The sequence below is a fragment of the Dermacentor silvarum genome, chromosome 1, assembly GCF_013339745.2.
Source record: "Dermacentor silvarum isolate Dsil-2018 chromosome 1, BIME_Dsil_1.4, whole genome shotgun sequence".
Classification (NCBI taxonomy): domain Eukaryota; kingdom Metazoa; phylum Arthropoda; class Arachnida; order Ixodida; family Ixodidae; genus Dermacentor; species Dermacentor silvarum.
Genome location: NC_051154.1, coordinates 11,115,251 through 11,136,434, shown reverse-complemented (window position 1 = coordinate 11,136,434; position 21,184 = coordinate 11,115,251). Strand labels below are relative to the sequence as shown.

The window sequence follows — 21,184 nt, the reverse complement described above, 5'->3', positions numbered from 1 at the left end:
TCGTGCTCAGTTCATGCCCGATCTCCCGGCATAATTTTCGGCGATGTGTATCTGAAACACGTTCTTAGTCTAACATTGCAGTTCGTTATTAACAGCGTCGGACCACATTAAGAAGAACAACTTGCAGCTGGAAACCCAGCGTCGACGAATAGGATGCGTCGGCGGTACTTCGACGGTATTTTGCTACTTAGCTTTAAAAAAAAATGTTGGAAAACGATTCAACCTCCAGTTGAATTTGATCGAAGGCAATGTCTTCCTGAGCAAGTTGAGGATGACTGCGGCAGGGTTACTGCGCACGGCACTCTATCGCGTCATCCATCGCCTGAGGAGCGTCGGATTGCTTCATATTTTTACCTACCTTATATTCCGGATCGGCCCACATTTTTCCACTCCACATACCCATGTGAACGGCCCACATTTTTAAACTGCACTACCTTCGGGATCGGGCGACATTTTCGGACTTTAATATCTAAGGGATTGCCCCACGAAAAAGGATAGAAATCCAGATGCCCGATGCGGAAAAGTGGGAGTAACTCGCTAAGAAGACATTGTCTTTAAAACGCGTATGCAGGGACATTAGTAACGCTGGAGCTAAAAGTCCCTTACAGTACGTTCCACAAAGGCCTGCTCTACCCGGCAAAGTGTCGCTTAGCCACGGAATCACGCTTTTTCTGTATATCTGATTACCATGTGGCTTCTGCAGTAGATTTTCATTTTTTTTTTCTACGCCTGACCACTATAGGCGTAGAATGGATGGTTCCTGCCAAGGGGAGCGGAGCGACCCGGCGCCCACCGCGCGCTGGAAGGGTGGAGAGGGAACGTGGCGGTGATGTGGACGGCGCTGTAGCGGCCGCGAACCAACGAATAACCGCGCGTTGTTACTGCCATTTATTTGTATAGTAGCATATCCATTTGGATGGTGTATGGCTCGGCGGGCATGCGCCCTTCTGGGACCTACTGTGATCCTCTCCGAACGCCGGAAGAGCCCTGTTGTGGTATATACTCGGGACCACACACTAAAGAAACAAGAAATCCGGGAAAAGAGGCAAGAAAAGCTTCGGGTTGACAAGTGTGTTACTATGCACATAAACGTGCTATGTGGTAGAAAAACGGTGAAATGGCTGGAAGCTTTGGGGCCAGAACAGCGGTGCACACGCCCGCGTCCGGGCCGCTACTACAGCTGTAATGCGGCGCCTGAGAAATTATCCGAATCGCTGTCGAGTCTTCCTAGCAGAACGACCGCTCTCGTGCTGCGCATGTACGCGGCCCCGATGCGGACACAGCACTGACGCCGCCGGTCGTCCTAGTCGCCCATGTAGCCGAAACACTTGCTTGTCATACTACAACAGTGACTCGTCAAGGCAGGTGTAGGAGGTCGTCGTTCAACCGGTTCTCGTGTCGACAAGAACAATCTGCTGACCGTTCTCTGACCGGTCTTTGAAATCGGCCGCTATTCCAAAACTCGAAATTGACAAGCCTGGATACACGCGATTCGAGCTACTTGCGCTCAAGGTAAACCTAGGCCTGCCTGTATAATGTAGCGATTCTATTCTAATTCCTTTTCGCGGTTCGTCAGTGGCTCGAGTGGCCTACCTTTTAATTATCACGTAATCGGTGCAGCGGTGCACGGCAAGAAAATAATCGAGCATGCAATATGAAAAGCTGCTGGGCTCGTACTCAAAGCTTTTATGCTAAAACTGTCTGTTAGAGAAGATGCTAGTCAATCGTGACGTCGATATACATGTACTACTAGCGAAAGCAGTCTACCAATAACTAGCAGCATTTGTCAGCAGAGAGCACTGGAAATACGACCCTTGAAACGCAAATATACTCCAAAGTTGACTAGCCACGTAAGTAACGATTTTCGTAAATTTCGTCCACGCGCGCGTTGAATTTGTGTGCACACGACCTGTCGTGGTGATTTGAATAAATAAAGGAAGCTTCATTTTCGTACTTTTAACCTCCTAATAAATATATGCAAAAAACGCTGTAGGCGCCTATAGTGAAACGCGCTCTAAAATTATTATGCAGCTCCGACGTACTGTGAGTCAACGAACTTGTGAAGCATTCTGCAAGTATAGCTGGCTATCGAAGCTCGTTTGGGGTTGCGAAAAGTGTTGCCAGATGGTGGAATTTGTCACAATCCTGCTCCGCATTCGAAAGAAAGAAACCACATGAGGGAAGAGAGTGAGTGGCAGGGGAAACAAACTGCGCCTTCGCCATGTTTGCGTCGAGCCCAGTGGCGGAGTTGCCTCAATCACCGCCACCGGCCGCCGTGCTTTGAGTGAATTGCTGCGTTTTGCCCGTGCCACCGCCGGCGCGAAGGCGTCCACCGCATGAAAGAAATGGTGCGGCGTGTCTGTGGCAAAACAACTCGCATTTTCGTGGCGTGCCCACGATACCGCCAACGCAATCCGCAGTGATCGGTGGGCTCTGCCGTCCGTGATGATGATGTCTATTTGCACCCCCTTCTAATCGAGGCGGCTAATCAGGTATTACTAACATGCACGGCAGTCTAGCGTTTTGCGTATCTCTCCTTGATATTTACCACGATTGCGCGATGTCCGAAATGCCGGCCTATAGGCAGCCGTATGTTTCGCCTACAGGTCCAAGTGGCCCTGGTCAGGAGCGCATCAAACATGACATAATATATATATATATATATATATATATATATATATATATATATGCAGATCCAACCCACATGTTGACATCAGCAAGCGATGCTTTATATACAGGGTGTTTCAGCGAATACTTTCAAAATATTTAAAGGTTGCCTGTGGCAGATTCCACAATTTTAGTTCATGAGCTGGGCTATACTCGAAGAGGCGGATATTACTTATACAAAAAGTTGAAATGCATAATCGACTAATTAACAAAAATCCACTAATAAAGTTTCTAACTAATTACGTTATGGCCCATATTGCAATTTATAAATGTTAGCCATATAGTTCGCAAGACGCATCAACTTGGAACGAATTCGCAGGATGACAGCAGTTGTGAGATATTAACTCCCGAACTTTGCGGGGAAATGCATTGGCGTTCTAGTTAATTTCTTAACAAAACCTCGTTTTATGCATTGGCGTTCCAGTGACTTGCTTAACAAAACTTCGTTTTATGCATTGAAGCACAAAAGTAACTGGAATGCCAATGCATTTCTCCGTAAAGTTCGTGAATTAATATCTCAAAACTGGTGTTATCCTGAGAATTCGTTCCAAGCGGACCCGCCTTGCGAACTCCACGGCTAGAATTTGTAAACTGCAATATGGGTCATGTTCTGTATTCCACTTCGCCTTCATCCTCGGAATATCTTGTTGGGTGCTTTAGTAGGTATTCTTTTCGTTTATGTATACACCCAGGTATTTATATTACTCGGCTATTTGTATGACTTGCTGTCAAATTGATACCACGTGATTATTCGTCTCTTCCTAAAAGATCATAATTACCGAAATCTCTGCGCTAAAATTAAGGCCTAGATATGTCGATTGATTGCCACATGTATTCGCAGGTCTCTGTAAATCTCTTGCACTGTCCGCTATTAGCATTACGTCGTCAGCATACATCACACCAAGGATCCCCCGCTGCACCATTTGTCCATTCCGCATGCAGGATAGATCAAACCCCAATTCACTGTTGTCCAGTCGTCTTTTGATGTCCTTAACACAAAGCCCGAACAACGACAGAGACCGACGGCATCCTTGCTTCAGTCCTCGTTCGGTTCCCTCCAGTAGTTCGCATTCCGGCCTTCCCGTACCTTTTGTACTCGGTTGTCCTTTAACAGCGCGTGTACCACGTGACGTGTGCCAAAATTGAAACATATGCGAGCGCCCCGTAGCTGAACAGAACCAAGGTAATGTTGTTTGCCGTAGCTTGGAGCAAGTCAGACTATTTTTTTGTATTTCGCCTAACTACATAATTAGTTATTGTTATTTATCAGCCTCATTAAATATTATACTCAGACCAAAAGTGTCAGTGAGAAAACTGCAGCCAGTAATAAAAATGGAGTCGTGGACGTCAAGGCTTTGTCAGTAGTTGCATCAAGGAACGTAATATTCACTGTGTTGAGGACTTCAGTGCAACGACCTAGAGCGAGCGCTGACTTACCGGCAGTTGCTCCCCTGTTGTAGTTCGCATCTGTAGGGTGTGCTAGAATGCACTCTATATTCGCACAACCGTGCACTGACAGTCGTAAACTGCAAGGTCAACGAAGATCTTCTCATCGACAAGAACATCACAGGGCAGTTCTTTGACAATTGAAATCATTTGTGTGAAGCTTCACACAGTGACCACCGCGATGCCACCGTGTGTCATCAGCGCTTTATAAACGCTCTCCAAAAGCAGTAAAATATATGCACACCGTATACCTAGGGTGTTTTTTTTTAATCACCTGTGAATTCTAGTCCCTGAGTTGGATTACTCGAACAGGCGTACATAACTTGCGCTAGAAATCGAATTACATAATCGACAAATTTTTAAAAGGTCAGTAATTAAATATTAATTAGGCATATAACGACACATATTGTAATTTACGAATTGTATCCGGTGAGTTCGCGAAGCGTATCCTACCACTTGGAACAAATTTTCAGGCTAACGCCAGTTTCGAGATATACCCTCCCAAAGTGCGTGGCGAAATACATGGGCGTCCCAGTTGCTTTTGTGCTTCGATGCATAAAAATGGCGTTTTGTCAGAAAAGTAAGTGGAACAGTAGCGCATCATCTTTGCCGCTACTTTGATGGCGCATATCTAGAAACCTGTGCCATCCTCAGAATTCCTTGCAAGTGGATATGTCATTAGTAAATTGCAATCTGTGTCGTAAAGTAATTAGTTAAAACATTAATTAATAATTTTTTGTTAATTAGTCAGCCATGCATCTCGTCTTCTCGTGCAAATAGTGTCCGCTGCTCCGAGTAATCCTGCTCGGGCACTATAACTGCCACAGGCGATTCTTAAGAATTGCGTACAGCTCTTCTCTCTCACGCAGTACTTGAAGTGCGATAGCAGACGCACCAATCAGGCGTGAGAGAGTCCAGTAGTTCGTGGCGGCCGAGTGAGTTTCATCGTTGGACACTCGAAAGAGCGTCGCCAATCAAGAAATACTTTTTCGCAGGATAGTTGGTTCGTGTTGAACGCTGGGCCGGTATTTTGTAGCGATGCCTTATGACTTAGTCTTATCATCCACCGCTCACGGCCAGCTGATCCCATTGATAACGCGAGTGGACCGTCGCTCTGACCACTGACAAAGCGCGATAAGGCATTAGCACCGGAAAGGCATCGCTACAAAATACCGGCCCTGTACTGTACTGCGCGCAAGGCGCGCCACAGAGAAGAGGGAAGCGGCGCAGTTTTCACGCTGCGGCGTCGCCGGTTGACAAAGCCTGCGGAACGAGAAACGCGCGCTCTTTTTTCCTCTCGCGTGTTTCCTTTTTCCCCCAGCTGTATATTTCGCGCAGTACACTACAGAATTCCACAATTTAATTTACTAAAATTAAGAAACACGTTTTACGTCTGGAAATGTTGTTTTATTTGATAGTTCAACGTTCTTTTCGCAGCGGGAGCGAAGTATCGCGCTTTTATACGGCGTAAGTCACCGAGCCTCAAGTCGGTATATATACCCCCTGTTTGGAATGGCCCCGGTTATCTAAATGGTCATTCGCAGTTGAATTACAGAAGAACAAGTGGCGTCATTTTTTTTATTTGTCTATGATATACCGACGCTTGTCGACAACGTTGTTGGATGCGTTGTTGTTACTGCGTTGATGACAAAATGGTGCTTGTATGCGGTTCGTTGTTTTTGACCAGTCACTGCTACAAAATAAACATCCCAGTGCGTTACATATACGGCGGAACACCGTTGATGCGCAGTTTAGAGGACGTAACGTTGGCGGGAGCACTACAGATGAAAGAAAAGGTAACTCTGACATAACACTTAATTTGAAAGTGAATATGAAGCCAACAAATTAAAAACTCGCTACCGCAACCTGCTGGTCAGACTGAACGTTAAACACTGTTATTTCATTCTATTGCATTTTTAGCGGTTGCAGCCGTGAATCAGACTAAATGGAGCTTGTGATTTTCATCTGGAGTTTGCGTCGATCTGAAACAATTACAGTGCCTTTTGGAGCCCTTGCGGCCCTTTTTCAGTTTCCGCACATCGCGCAATGTGCAATCTAAGGCTACGGCAGTGTCTGACGAACGTCCTTGCGGAGCTTGTGCCTTCGTCCGCCTCGTCTTCGCTTTCGACGTCATGATGAGACCGGCGACGATCTAAACACGGCGATCCTAATGCTTCTACGAAGCCATCGTTTCCAGCAGTGGTCACGTGTGGTGCTCAATGTAATCGCCGCCGACGGACGATGCCTCGTCGGTGGTGCAGCGTCGCACTTCCCGCGGACGTACCAAACGGGCGGAAAACGTAACAAGCGATTATCTAATATCGTCAACCTATGGCGACTAAATCCAGCTGCTGTACCAGAACGTAAGAGCCGGGAAAACGTAACAAACAGGAAAGTATCAACGAGGTTTTACTGCTTTGCAGAGGTGTGAAACGCTTTCCGTGTTTCGTTTGACTGGGCGTTGATGAACTACAAATCGCTTGCATTCTGAGATGTAAAATTGGGCACTTGTTGATACTGTGTTGTTAGTGTGGGTGGCTCAAACGTTCGTGTAATCACCACAAGTGAATGAACCTCACCCTGTGAGCAAAAAAAGCGTGACGTCACTGCGAGCGCCCCCACCTTCCGCGCCGGTGGAGCGGGCGCTGATTAGCAAAAAACGTTCGATCGGCTGCTTCTCTTTGCATAGGAGCGATGCTTGTATCCGAATTGCTGCGATGGAGATTTCTGGCATAGGTATTTTGCCAAGTGACCAGTGCTTAGAAAGTACAGCATATCTCCATAAATGAATGTTTTACTGGCGCAACAACGCAGTGTTTTTACCAAGTACACAATTCCTTCAAGTCAGCGTATGATGATTTCGTATGAGTGGCCTCGTCCGTAGGTCACACAACCACAAAAACTTCATTGTTTTTCAAAAACGAACCGCAGAAGCTCCACGTTTTCACGGTGCTGGAATTACTCTTTGCTAAATAACTGGTCTTCTGACAAAACATCTGGTATAACTGCATCGACGCGAAGCTTCTTACGTGTCCTGGCCATATATACGTGATGAACTTGTTCTAGCAGCCATTGTGGTGCTGCAGAGCACAATGGTCGCAAGGTCTATTCCCGGCGGCCGCATTCCTATGGGGGCGGAATGCAACACACAAATACCGCAGTGAAGAAAGAGACGCGCGGAGCAATTGCCGGCCTTGATCACCAGGCTGAACCCGCCTGTCGCTACAACCATCACCACCACGCTCGCGTAATGTGTTTCGGATGCACGTTCAGGGACCCTATGTGATCAAAATTGATCCGCAACCCTCTTCCACTACGGCCTCCCTACTAAGGCACTGTGGAGTTTCGGGACGTTAAACACTATTTAAATAATGTTCACTACAAGTAATCGTCACGCGGATGGGCAAAATGCACAATAATAGATATTCCGTAGCACGGTAACTTTACTATAGCTGATGCCTCTAACATGTCTGCTGCCTCCCTTTATGTTTTTGAACTAGAGAAGACCCAATTTTAGGTGTTAATGTGCATCAATACATCATGTAAAATGTGTGCCGTGAAGGTCAGTAAACACAGATGAAGAAAACAGTAAAGTTCACTATTTTACTGAAGACGCGGTAATTTGAACGGATCGCCTTTTGTACATTACCCGTGGTGAAGTGTACGCGCCGTGGTGACGTAGTGGCTTCGGCGTTGCGCTGCTAAGCCCGAGGACGCGAGTTCAAATCCCGGCCGGCCGCGGCTGTCGCATTTTGATGGGAGCGAAATGCGAAAATGCCCGTGTACCGTGCAGTGGGTGCCCGTTAGAGAACGCCAGGTGGTGTAAATTAATCCGGATTCCCCCACTGTGGCGCGCCTCATAATCAGATCGTGGTTTTGGCTTGTAAAACCCCACAATTTAAAAAGTGTGCGCACTGTTTCGACAATGGTAAAAACATGCTGCATGGAACATTTCCTGTGGCGACCTCGCACGCTCTTCCGGCAAGGACATGCTCATACATGGTGTTTAAGTGAAAGCTTTCTCAACACACAGCAGCGCCGAGAAATACGCGCCCACGTCTCATGCATCTGCACACGCTGCCGCGTATAAGCGAGGTATGCGTTGCTTTTTGCCCTACACTCCATCAAGCCACATCAAACGTGGCGTAGTTTTCTGAAGAAACTGTTCCCCATCTCGATTCAATGAAAGCAAAGTAAAAGCTTGGAGTTTTCGCTATAACTTTTGAACAAGCGTAAAGGTCTCGACAAGGCGCCACGCACCATCATGCCGCATGCACGTGCCCAACCGATTTAACGTATTTGCGCGATTCTAACGCGCACCTTTTTGAATAAAAGGTGCGTTAAAATTTGCATTCGCGTTACAATCGTAGTTAATTCTACTCGAAATCAAAAACGAAGCCGACTCTTACAAAAAAAGAAAACTTCGCAAGGTGGGTTCATGGTGCGTGGACTGCCCTCCCGCAGACGATGGTTGCACGAGCCTTCAAGAATGGGGTCATTTCTACAATGCATTAAACGGAACTGAAGATGACTTTCTGTGGTCGGTAGACAGCGAAAAGGAGGTGTCGGCGGACATCGAATGCGACTAGTCGCTAAGGTTCAGCTGTGTGCCTTTGTTTGTTCCATAATATTGTTTCAACACGTCACGCGTCGACCAGAGTTTCGTTACTTGATGTGCGCGGTAGAATCGGCACCAAGTTAGTTTTGGGGAAATTTGGGCGGTAATATAAGTGCGCGTTACTATCGGTGGGGCGGTAGAATCGTGCAAATACGGTATATAACGTGCAGCCACCGCAAGTCGCCGCATGGACACACCGCGAACGCGGTAATTTCAGACAAATGCAGTTCGGTTTGCGCGCCTGTTGCGTTTGCCGCCTATGTTCGAAATGCGCTCTTACTTCTTTATTACTGCCATTTGGAAGGCCTGCGAGATATCTGAAACAAACGCGTCTGTTTAGAAATTTTGGAGGGACGGTAAACTTCGGAAGCCACGGTGCTTCCGAAGCATTCGGGTAAAAGTCTCGGGTTGTAGTTGTAGCTATTAAGCTGCGACAGTTATCTTGATAATAAGTTTAGATGAAAAAAACAACAACACACCAAAGCACACAAAATGTAAATGACACGGCAAAGTCATCATGATTTTGTCACGATTCACAAGTAATAAGGTCACTGACAACAAGAACATCGCGCAAGGCTTTCACAGAAGAATGTTAACGCTGGAAAAAAAAAATAGAGAGAGAGAGCCAGGCAGCCGCAAGCAGGAACCCTTAGGGTGGTTGCTGGTTAGCTGATGACCTGCCTAGTGAGCTACGTCACAGGTAGGTTCTTTTATTGAACGTCAATGGAAGGTTGCGTGTAGGTCAGTTGATTTTTCATCGTGGATGTGAAGTTGTTTGCGCAAGCATTGTTGGTGCGATCGTTTCTCCGTTTCTGTCTCGCTATAGCACTATGCGCCGCAACTTCGAAGTCACTCTAACGTTACATGAAATTGTGCTGAGCCACCAAGTGCAGATTTGCAGCTATAGTTTCGAAAACGACGATCATACCAGCATATGCTAATGAGTGGTCGTTGGAGAAGCTTACGTCTATCCATAATCATGCTATCTTTAACTCCTGTGTGTTTCGTTTGATACCCAACTATGACAAGAAATAGACATGTTTATTGTTCCTTCTATTTAACTGTTTGATCTTTCTTATCTCTCTCTCTCTTTGTGAAACAAGACGACTCCTTAACCACGGCCCGACTACTGTACCGTCCCACGGCGCGCAAACGCCACTCAGAAAGCGATCGAATGGGTCGTTAGCTCACAGGTGTCGCAGCTAAACACGAAATGCGGAGTTTGTAGCGATGCGTGACACCGACTTGGGAAGTGGTGGCGTCTGTGTGCATAAGCCTGCCCACGCTGCGTAGCTAAAACGTGATTCTTGATGCGCGAGGTACGAGATGAAAGAGGAGGAACGCTCAACTGCGACCTGGTTGTGTACAAATTATCTCTCACGAATGGCAGAGTATAAATATTAACAGGTACACGCACGCATATGTGAAGAAGCCCAGCGGCGCGTATGCGCAAAGATTGAATTGCATGATTGGCCAATAGCTGCAGATCATATACCGTTTGCCCCAACATATGTGAACGACCTTTCAGTATTCGAGTGGCGTTACGACTTCGCGCCGACTCTTGTGACTTTGGTTGCATCGTTCGCGCGTGCGCATAAATTAGTGTTTCACAGTGGTTGCTATAGGGCGCAACTCGACGTCTTAGGTACTGCACTTGACAGCAACACCGCACCAAACTTCCTCTTGACAATAGAGCTTTCTTCCTTTGAGCTTCTCGAAATGTGTTGGAATCATCACCGCAGTCGTTTCACCGATTCGTCGTGCGCGTGTAGAGGAGAGAGAAGGTTAACCAAGCTAAGTCTCGCCCGGTTGGCTACCCTACACGTGGAGAAAGAAAGATAACAAGTCACCGCTTATACCTGGCGGTAATATTAAAAAGCCGAGATGAGAAGGTGCACGGCGTAGCCTTAATTCCTGAATACGTGCACCTTCCACGATACAATTTGTGATAGCCTGTAGTGTTGAAGCCGTGCGGGCAAATCAAATTTATCGTAGCGTTTAAACAGTCACTAAATATACTTGTAATATGTAAAATATATTATATGTCATCTTTATATAAAATTAAAGAGGTTTAACATCTGCATGTATTTAGTTCTACAGTAGGTTGGTGCGTGTTTCTTTCTTTTTTATTTTGTTCCTGTGTGTATGTTCTGTTCCTACTTGATCACTGTATGCCTTGCTTTACTTTCCACTTTGTAGCCTGTCATCTTGCTGTTTCTTTCTTCTTTACTTCCCTTCTTCTTATCTTCAACTCCCTTTTCTGTCCCCCTTCTTCAAGAGTAGACAGGCTTTGTGGCCCTCTTGGAATGGCCGTTGCGAGCCTGCTCCTTCCCTATTTCCCTCTCTGTGCATTGTGTGATTTTTCATATCTACTACTACTAATAATAATAAATAATAATAATAATAATAATAATAATAATAATAATAATAATAATAATAATAATAATAATAATAATAATAATAATAATAATAATAATAATAATAATAACGTGGATTATTGTATCGCATCCTTGACCTACACGCCGTGGTTGCTCAGCGGCTTTGGCGTTGTGCACGAGGTCGCGGGATCAAATCCCGGCCGCGGCGGCCGCATTTCGATGGAGGCGAAATGCAAAAACACCCATGTATCATGCATTGGGTGCACGTTAAAGAACGCCAGTTGGCCGAAAATTAATGCGGAGTCCCCCACTACGACGTCCCTCATAATCATATCGTTGTTTCGGCACATAAAACTCCGGAATTTAATTTGAATTTAATCCTTGATATATGCTGATGGCAGTCATGCATAAAATCAGCTGCAAAGAACGTGCTTCTGTGATAGTGTCACTGCTAGCTTGCTTAGCTTTAGTCAATTTAATGCCAGTTTTTCCAGTAAAGCGGGCCTTCATCTCTTGTGACTGATAAGCGGTGATGGTCAGAGCAGAGGATGATGATGCTGTATCTGCTGTATAGATGTAGTGTTCCATGAAGAGTAACCAGGAAGAGAGCTCTACGACTGATGATCGCTTTTTTTCGAGACACGGAGTTGGTCCCCGTCTGGTGACATACACTTGCTAAGAACGTATGAAATGCTCAGGCGGAACCATTGCCGGCAAAGCATGCCAGGCTAACCCAGCCTGCTGCTACATCACCACTACCGCCACGGCTATGAGTTACGATAGACATACCGTTACATGAGTTGTTACTATAAACACTTGTAGTGCAGGGGTGATACACGTGTTTGTACAGCACGCATCCCGCTTGGGTTAACGCCCAAGCGCGAGGTGTCTCACGCCGGTGTCAATAAGAACGAAAACGTAAGACACTTGTTTTTTTACCCGTTGCCGTTTTTCTTTTTTGTGTGTTAACAGCTTTGTCTATATTAACACTTTTATTCATTATCAGGGTGCCGCATATTTTGTGTAAAGGAATAACTACACAACAGTTGGAATATACACTTTTTTTTTAAAGGTACCGTATAACGAAAACGCGAGTTGTCTCGGGCGCGCAGCTTGCCGAGACATGGGGCTTTGTTCTTCAGTCGCAGCTCAGCAATCGAACGTGCCGCGGGGCGATAAGACTTGAATAACCGGCAGACGGCGAAGCGTGTCTGAAGCGCGGCGAGAGTGGTTCCTCCTTCCGCGTTGTTTCGGCCGGCCATAAGCGGCCCCGCTGCATGCAGCCACCACGGCGAGGAAACGCTCCTCATCGCGAGGAACCTTCCGGCGCGAGGAAGTGTTGCCCAAAATGCAGGCTGATTTCCCGGTCAGCGGTACAGGGGAAAGCGCCGGACACCTCGAGATACCGCGGCGCATCATGCGCGCGTATCACGACGCCGCCCAGCGATCAGCGGGGCGATGAAGCGGGAAGGTTTTTGCGAGGGCGTTTCATGGCCACGGCTAAACGGCGGGCGCCAAAAGCTGCGCCCACAACGAGGACGCATCGCGAGTCCGCTGTGTCGTCGAGCTCCGTCCACAATCTGGCTCAACTTGTTTCGTCGCCAACTGGTGGGCTCACCCGAATAGAACGGTTGGCGGCTTAGTACGACTTCATAGCCATCTAGAATTTTAATTAACCTTCCCGCGCAAGAAAAAAACTAAAAAGTTACATGGAGATTGAAATGAAGTTATTTTTCAACACTCCAAAGTTTTTTGTCCAGACGCATCCATTTTCGTCTTAAGTTGGAAGAAAACAAGCTGCACAAGAAAATGAGCAGGCGTTATGAGGCGATGCAGTATTACTGAGTTCATTGCGCTGCTCCACAGTGAAGCGGTTAAAAGAATTTGCGCGCGTGAGAAACGGGCACGGCTGCATTCGGCAAAGATTTGTTTACCTTCGGCCGACCTGCAGGGCGGCGCCGAAACATTGGCGCGACGCCCGTTGTATTAATGCTCACCTCGGTACACGAACGTTATTACATCTTGCGCCCGTCAGACTGCTGCCGCCGTGGCTGGGAATCGAACTTTCAACCTCGTGCTCATCAGCCGCATGCCATAGCCACTAAGCCACGAAAAAAATTAGCATACATCACGGCAGACACTCATCTCTACTGTCTACAATAGTTTGCGTTGTCGTACTACGCTAGTGCGAACGAATCACGAAAAATACGCGCACGAAATGCTCTGAAAAGGTTCTTAATACACGTCGCACATCTGGCTAATAGATGCAACCCGTAAGGACATTGTCATCCCTTCAGTTTTTTTCCTAGTCAGCCTCCTCGTCTATGAAAGTCTCAGATTGGCAGGGGGTCGCAAACCGGAGTGATTATAGCCCTCGATATCAAAGCCAGCTTCTCTGCTTGTATATATCACTTTCGGCCGGTGCCCTAAATGTTCGCGATTGCAGCAACAAGCGAAAAAAAAAGGGAAAAAAAGAGGTTTCCAACGTTGCTTCAAGTATTTGGCTCTCTCTCTACAGCGGTCCACTGTAGCGAGACAGTGAGGAAGCACTTAAGTGCACGCCCGACGGGTTTTCTTTTATTACATCGCGTCCGGAAAATTAGGTTGCTTGGTTGAACGAAGAGTTAGCAAGGATTACGTCGAGAGTGCGGTACTTCCGCTGCTGTGTGTCTTTAGGCCTCGCTCTCGTTACGAGCTGTTTCCAACGACTCCGAAAATAAACTATGCGCTGTTCTTAAACAATGAAAAGTAAGGGGGAGGGGGGGGGGGGGGTTGAGCAAAAATATATTGTTCACTCCAAATCGTGGCCGTAGGCAGAAGCATAAAATGTAATAGACGGAAGTGGTCGCGAATGGAAGACGAGGGGGAGGGGGGGGGGGGGGGGGCGAAATTTATGTAGTGACATTATGGAGCGCGCGCGCAATGTGCGTTTCACGCAGCATCAGTTACGGAACGCGAACAATATTATGTGCATCCCTTGTCGTCGGGCTTTGTAAGTGCGCGAACCTGTGAAGCTATCTTCATGGTAAGTATATAAATTGGACTCTTGTCAATACGCCTACACAACTTCTCTGTTGATGGATTGGTGTTTAAATTGAATCTTTACACGTTACCTAATTAACCTTTGTTAAATATTGAATTAGTCTGCGGACCTTGACTGCTTGGTTTTCGGAAAACTGCTAAAGGCGCTTCCTTTTGTTGGTCTTTGAAGAGGTCAATACATCATACAAATAAACATCTTCCCGGACCTTACAGTATCGTTTAGATGTCCCATGAAAGAATCCCTAAGTGTATAAAACCTGTTAGCAACATTGAAAGAAATTAGCAAGAAGAACGGATACCAAATACCAGCATTGTTGTTGTTGTTGTTGTTGTTGTTGTTGTTGTTGTTGTTGTGTGAATATTAAACAATTATGGGGTTTTACGTGCCAAAACCATGATCTGATTATGAGGCACGCCGTAGTGGGAGATTTCGGAATAATTTGGGCGACCTTGGGTTCTTTAACGTAGACCTAAATCTAAGTACACGGGTGTTTTCGCATTTCGCCCCCATCGAAATGCGGCCGCCGTGGCCGGGATTCGATCTCGCGACCTCGTGCTTAGCAGCCCATCACCATGGCCACTAAGCAACCACGGCGGGTAATTGTGGCAATATGATGTATAAATACATTATAATATTGTGTCTGTGTCACTTGGCTCAAATTACAATCGCGTACTGGAAGCAATTACATTTATGTGCGTTTATATTGAAAAAAATGTAATTAATGCACGTACGCAGCGTGATTAAATTAAACTCAATTGTGACATTGTCGGTATTTGAGAAGCTCGCTGACTGTGCAGTTATTGTGGTGAGAGCGGTCCAAAGGTCGTACTAAGTGGTAAGTGTTCGCTCTCCTGGTGTGCGCCGTCAACTAACGCCCTCAAATTACGCGAGCCGGTTTGTGTGCCCTCCAAATAAAAGGTTATTGGTACATACATGAAACAGCACAGCAACGCAGGGAACAGGTGCGTTGCTATGGCACGGGCTGTCGCTGTAAGATTTCACACGCACACGCACACACACACGCACACACCCACACACCCACACACACACACACACACACACACCCACACCCACACCCACACACACACACACACACACCACACACACACACACACACACACACACACACACACATTAGTATTAGTGAAGAATCACGATGTAACCCTGCTTTCTTGTGTCGATTATCGCCACCTGAACAAAGTCACGAAGAAGATCGTATGCCCTTGTCCTACTGATAGACAACGCACTGCAATGCAAAGTATTTTTCGTCGATGGATCTCAAGATTTGCTTTACTGACAAATCAAAGTGGACGAGAGGGATCGAGAAAAGACCGGCGTCTCACGCCGGACGGCCTGTTAGAACTGAAGGTCGTGCCATTCGGTATTTGCTCGGCACCTGCAACATTCCAGTGCGTGTTGGACACTGTGCTAGCAGGTTGAAAGTGGGAGAACCGCCTCGTCTACTTGGATGACGTCGTCGTCTTTTCTGCAAATCTCAAAGAGCACATGAGGCGGGTTGGAACCGTATTAGAAGCAATCAAGGCATCCGGATTCGCCCGGAAACCGGAGAAGTGACGCTTTGCGTACGAAGAGCTCCGATTTCTAGGCCACGTCATCGGCGAGTCTGGAGTGCGCCCCTACCCGCTGAAGACAATTTCCATCACAAAGTTCCAGCAGCCTGTCGAGAAGAAGACCGTGCGCCGATTCCTTGGCCTGTGTGCCTATTACAGGCCTTTGTCGAGGACTTTTTCGCGCATCGCCACGCCTCATCTAACGAAATCAGATGTCAATGTCAAGTGGGAAACATGGCAGGTCGAACCATTTCGAGAACGAAAATGACACCTTCAATCAACACCGGTACTTGCACACTTCGACGAAGACGCCGAGGCCGAAATCCACGCACGACCTCAAGTGGTCCGTGTTGTGTGCTTTAAGCCATTCTACGTACGCTAACAAACTCTGGGACATCATTTCTCTGTTGCTTTGTTAATTTTCATTACTACGCGTAGTCTATCTAAATGCGAAGCATGTCTTTTTCTAGTCGGAGTCGAGGTCTGAGCAAGGTCAGGCCGGAGATAGTGCGGTCGCTGGCCGTGCTCCGTACACCGCTATGGGGGTGCGCGCGCGCCGGAAACAGACGGCGCGGCTCGGGGTTCTGAGCGCTGCTCAGACGTCCGCTAGGTGCTGCGCGAAGCGGACGTGCTCGAGAAGACTACCTCGTTCTCGGGCGTTGACGCGACGGAACTACACTGCTCGAGAGAGAGGAAACTCCCCATGATCCTCACGGGGGATTTCAACGGGGACCTCTCGAAGTCGGCCAACCAGTGGTTCCCCCGTCACCCTAAACACCGCTACATGACGTGGCGGTGTCGTGGACGACGTGCTCACCAGAGGCGGCGATTTAGCCACTTGCGATTACGTTGGTAATTCAGTACGCATAAGCCGCTATTACCGATAATGGGTATAGCATCCATGCGGTTGAAGAAGCATCAAAAAAAAGAAGAAAGAAAATAGCACTTAAGAATACCACTTAAGGAATAAAAAGTTTGCCCACACATTTTCGTCGTCTAAACGTTTTAGAAATGCCTTGCATTATATGGGTAATCATCAATGATGGTTTCTGCCTTCATTTTCCTTCCCCTACTGCTTGCAGCATCGGAACGAGGCTTTCCAAGAGGGGCCCATTGACGCGCGTGTAAATTTGTGCTCTTCGGTGATCGCTTTTCACCGGCCAACCGCTGTTACAATGCTATCGCTCGGCGCAAGACGCGCGTTCATGTATCAGAACTCTCTTGAATGTTGTCGCCCACTCTATAGCTAGGGAACCTTGTCTAATGAGATTGTATGGGCGACGCGAATAGTGTTGTACATTTGGTAACGCACGCGAGAACCAGCGATTGCGTTGGAATCTACGGCGAGTCATGTATAACGGATCATGTTCAAACTCAAAGTATGTTCAAGCCGACGCGCTTGAACCGAGCCCATGACCCCAACCCCCTCGAAATTCCTGTGTACCAGGTTTGCGAGATGGCGAGACCACGCTTGGTATCGTGGACAGGAGGCGGCCGCCGACTCCTTGCATAACACGACGCGCGACGACACCCGCTTCTCCTCAGCAGCACTTCTCCACTGCGACACTTGTGAAGGACACTGATCCAGGAGAGCTAACGCCCGCTCAACATCCAGTTCTGGATAGAGCTGGCGTCCGAGGCTTCTGCGTGTTCTAACTTCTAGCACGTCACCTTCCCAATTGTGGAGGTCGTCATAAATTAACTTTTCTTCTTCTAAGATGTAATGAAAATGATTGATGATTATGATGATGATGATGGTGGTGGTGGTCTCATACTATGGCTTATACCCCCGCTGGGGGATTGGCCAAGAATTGCGTGCCTGAACTTTTACTTATGTTTCGAAGTTTTACATATTCGATATTAAAAAAAGGAAAAGAAAAAAGAAAACAAACGAAAAAAAAACATTCAAAAACTTATTTGTTTAGTTGATTGTATGAAATCACAAACGGCATCCAAAGACATCCCTGTGGCTGAAGCCTAGAACTGAGCCACCGAAAGTTGATGATTAATGGTGTTTTATGGCGGAAGGGCCAGGGAAGGCAAAAGAGCGCCACCACCGAAAGTTAGTATTATTTCTGATGTTAAGATTAACCCTAGTTAACCAAGCGGTATTTCTAGAAGTCTTCGTCTTAATACTGTATACCGGCGACATAGCAAAAAAATAGTGATTCTGTTTCTTCGCAGTATTGGCACAGGGGTGATATCGCCAGACCAGTTCGGTGTAAATATAGGTTCAGGGGGGGGGGGGGGGGGGGGCACACGGCAGCGTAATCTGGTGATCACTACTTCCGATTGTCTGACAGACACCAATATATTTTCCACGAAAATTCTAGGTGCTGAAATTGTGTCCATAACAACATGGACAGAATTCAATGACATTTCGACGAATTGAATATTGTCAATATCTAGTCACTTATTTGCGCCACTACTGGAAGAATCGATATTATCTGTCCACTCAGGGATGCTCGCGCTAATGAATCTGCCATTTCATTTAAATGTAAATGATTGAGCGCGTCTGCTTCGTCTTCATTATTGTTCTTTAGAACTAGGCGTCTTCTCATGTTTGGTGCTGACATCGTCTTGTTTTATTCAGGGACAGCGTGATAGCCCGAATATAAATTTGAGAAAAGCCGAACGAATGTAGCAGTGAGAAGCGAAAGGCTTTATTCACTAGAGACCAACTCGTGATAGGTAAGAGGACGAAGAAAAGCCGAATCACCACCGGGAGGCACAACGTCCACAAGGGAATACGACTCACTCTTGTTTTACTTATCAAAAGGCGATTACCTTCAAATTTGCTATCCTTTTTCCACACAGTTTCCTCTGAACGAAAGAAAAAAGGTGTGTCGAAAGTTAGTCTACTGTAATTGTTTTTGTACAACTTACACTTTATCCTATACTTTCTTTTTAAAGTTTTTATCTCGCCTCTTCCGTTTTGTATCAGGTGGATAAGCCGAAGTGATGTGTGCCTGCTGGACGCAGGCACGCATCACTAGGCCGAGAACCGCCGACTAAGAACCGATTGGCCATGAACCGCCGGGTTCTTGGCCAATCCCCCGTAGTGGGTATTCGCGCCATATACTACGGTGAGATGGCTGCTGCCGGAATTTTTTATTGATATGTAGAAATATTGAGAAAAAAAGAACTGTACGAAAAGACAACTTCTCGCAGGTGGGAACCGAACTCACAACCTTCGCATAGCGCTAGTCTAGCTATCGCGGTGGTAGTCCTCCTATATACTTGCTTTGATAGTAGTGTATGCGCAATATATCTAGCCCTGGGAGCGTCAGTCGCAGCTATGATGGTGGTCAAAATCAGGTGTCACGGTGTACGTAAACATATCACGCTCGGCTTTTTTCAATAAACGGCTTTCTCGGAACTTGAGGAGCAGGCAAGGGGGCAACCGAGGGGCTTCGAGCTCCTTACTTGCCCCCTCATGCTTCTCGCTCAATACGTGCATGCTCGCGATATCTTCAGATGGGCGCGATAGTCCTGGTGCCCATTTGAACTTAGTCCAAGGCTCCAAAATGCCACGGTGGCGGTACTATGTCATTATACGCATGAATATGAAACCACTTTGCTTTATATTGAGTGCACTTGCCATACATAGTCTCGTATTTCATGTTTGTCAGATTGATTACTTGTACTCTACGTATGTAACCTCTTTCTTTATTAGCGTTATTTTAAATAGTACTTATTTTTCTTGAAGTAAAATGACTGATGAATGTGCTATCTTTTTTTATTTAGTTTGCTTCTCATCTTCTGTTTAGAAAAATCCGCTCTCTGCGAGTACCTACATGCTGCGAACTTATCACTGTTTATTTGCTGTTTTTTTATAGTTGGTCTGTCTTTATAGTAGGTCTATAGCAGATCTTTTTTGACAACAGGACTTCTGCCAGGTACTTCTGTACCTTCTTTAGCTTCTGTACCTTTCTCGTTGTATTTCGAGCAAAAAAATAATCGAGCATCTGAATCTGAACTGTACTTGCAATTTTAGACTTAGCGCCTTATCGGCACCGTGGAACAAAGCTTTCACAATGAGCGTAATGCGAAGCACTCGGGCCGTGTCGCGGGAGCCACCGCGACATCAACCTGATCACTGCGTGCCGCTGCTTAGCACATTAGGCATGTCATCTCTGTGCGAGTTCACGCACCACATCTGCCTGTGTTTCCATCACGCCCACTTTCCGTCACAGTTTGTGTCTGCTAGGACACGACTATCACTTCTCTGGTGTCCGCACCAACCTGGCGCACAGGTTGGTGCTGCACACACAAGGAAAATTGCAGTTCAGCAAGCCCGCACTTGTGCTGCGGTCGAGCTTATTCAACAGGAGTCGCCTGAACGCTAAATAACATTCTGTGACAGGCAGATTTCCACTGCATACGACTGCTGTGGAACCAATAAGCAACTGGTTGAGGATAACGGACACATTTAACGAAACTGTACAGGACAAAGAAAATGAGCCTGCTTCGGTGGTCGCAGGGACACTCCAATGGTGAAAGCGGAACCGACGGTGCTTTTCCGACGCATTTCGACGAAGCCGACGAAGCCGACGCATTTCGAACCGAAGGACGTGATGAGCGCAGACACAGGAAGGACGAGCGCTGAATGATCAGGTTCTGTGTTCGTGCTCATCTGTGCCCCATCCGTTCAGGATCGAGACCAGCTATTCAAGCCCATTTGAGCCGCATTCCGCTTTCGCGAATAAACAAGCCGGCTTTTCACGAAAATGCAGATTGACCCTTTGGAAACGTTTTCACCACTTCTCTTTTACGTTCCCTGTCCGCTGACTTGCAGCTGCCTCTTCTGCACGGACTACTGTAATATAATGTAACTTCAAACTTCATATAGAGGCCAGGCTATGTCACCTGTGTGTCGACGTCTAATTCCCAAACGCGTAACTTTCTTTTTTCTTTCTTTCGGATTCGGATGGCCGATAGTCCCACCTGTGAAACCTGCGGCAGTGACGAGGCCTTCGAGCACTTTCTTTGCCTCTGTGGGCGTCACAGTGTGGCGAGACAAGTGCTCTGAACCATGGTTGACAGACGAGACAATCGACCACGTAAAACCAGAACGCAATATTGCGGGAAAGCCGGAAACGCGCTGCTTGTCGACAGCGCTTGACTGAGGAGGAGACGCAGCGCGACTCACCGTGTGCCGCCGCCGCCACTGCCGCCAAGACGCCGAGGAGCGCGGCGAACTGCGATCGCCGCATGGCTGCTGTCGACTGCGCACCGGTCCGCACAAGGAGCAGCGCCTTCCTCTTCCTCTCTTATACGCGGCCACTGGCCCCCCTCGCTTCGCCGCCGCTGTGCGCGCCTCGTCGCGATGCTCTCCCTGCGCTCAAAGACTGTCGTGCAGTTCCAACATCTCGGTCAGCCGCCTTGTCGACAGACGTCCGCTGAAATATCTTGCGCCGCCATGCGAGCCTCTCCCAAAAGCGCCCAATGCAACGTTTCG

At 47.2% G+C, this 21,184-nt stretch overlaps 1 protein-coding gene across 1 annotated transcript in view; it reads right to left on the bottom strand.

The window, feature by feature from the left end:
- LOC119455838 (uncharacterized) overlaps window positions 1-20,974 on the bottom strand; it is a 75,341-nt gene extending 54,367 nt beyond the window's left edge. The window contains exon 1 of the mRNA XM_049664938.1: window positions 20,876-20,974. Within this exon, the coding sequence (XP_049520895.1) occupies window positions 20,876-20,939 (64 nt within the window). The 5' untranslated portion in view covers window positions 20,940-20,974. The remainder of the gene's footprint in view (window positions 1-20,875) is intronic.
- Between the last annotated feature and the right edge of the window lie 210 nt (window positions 20,975-21,184).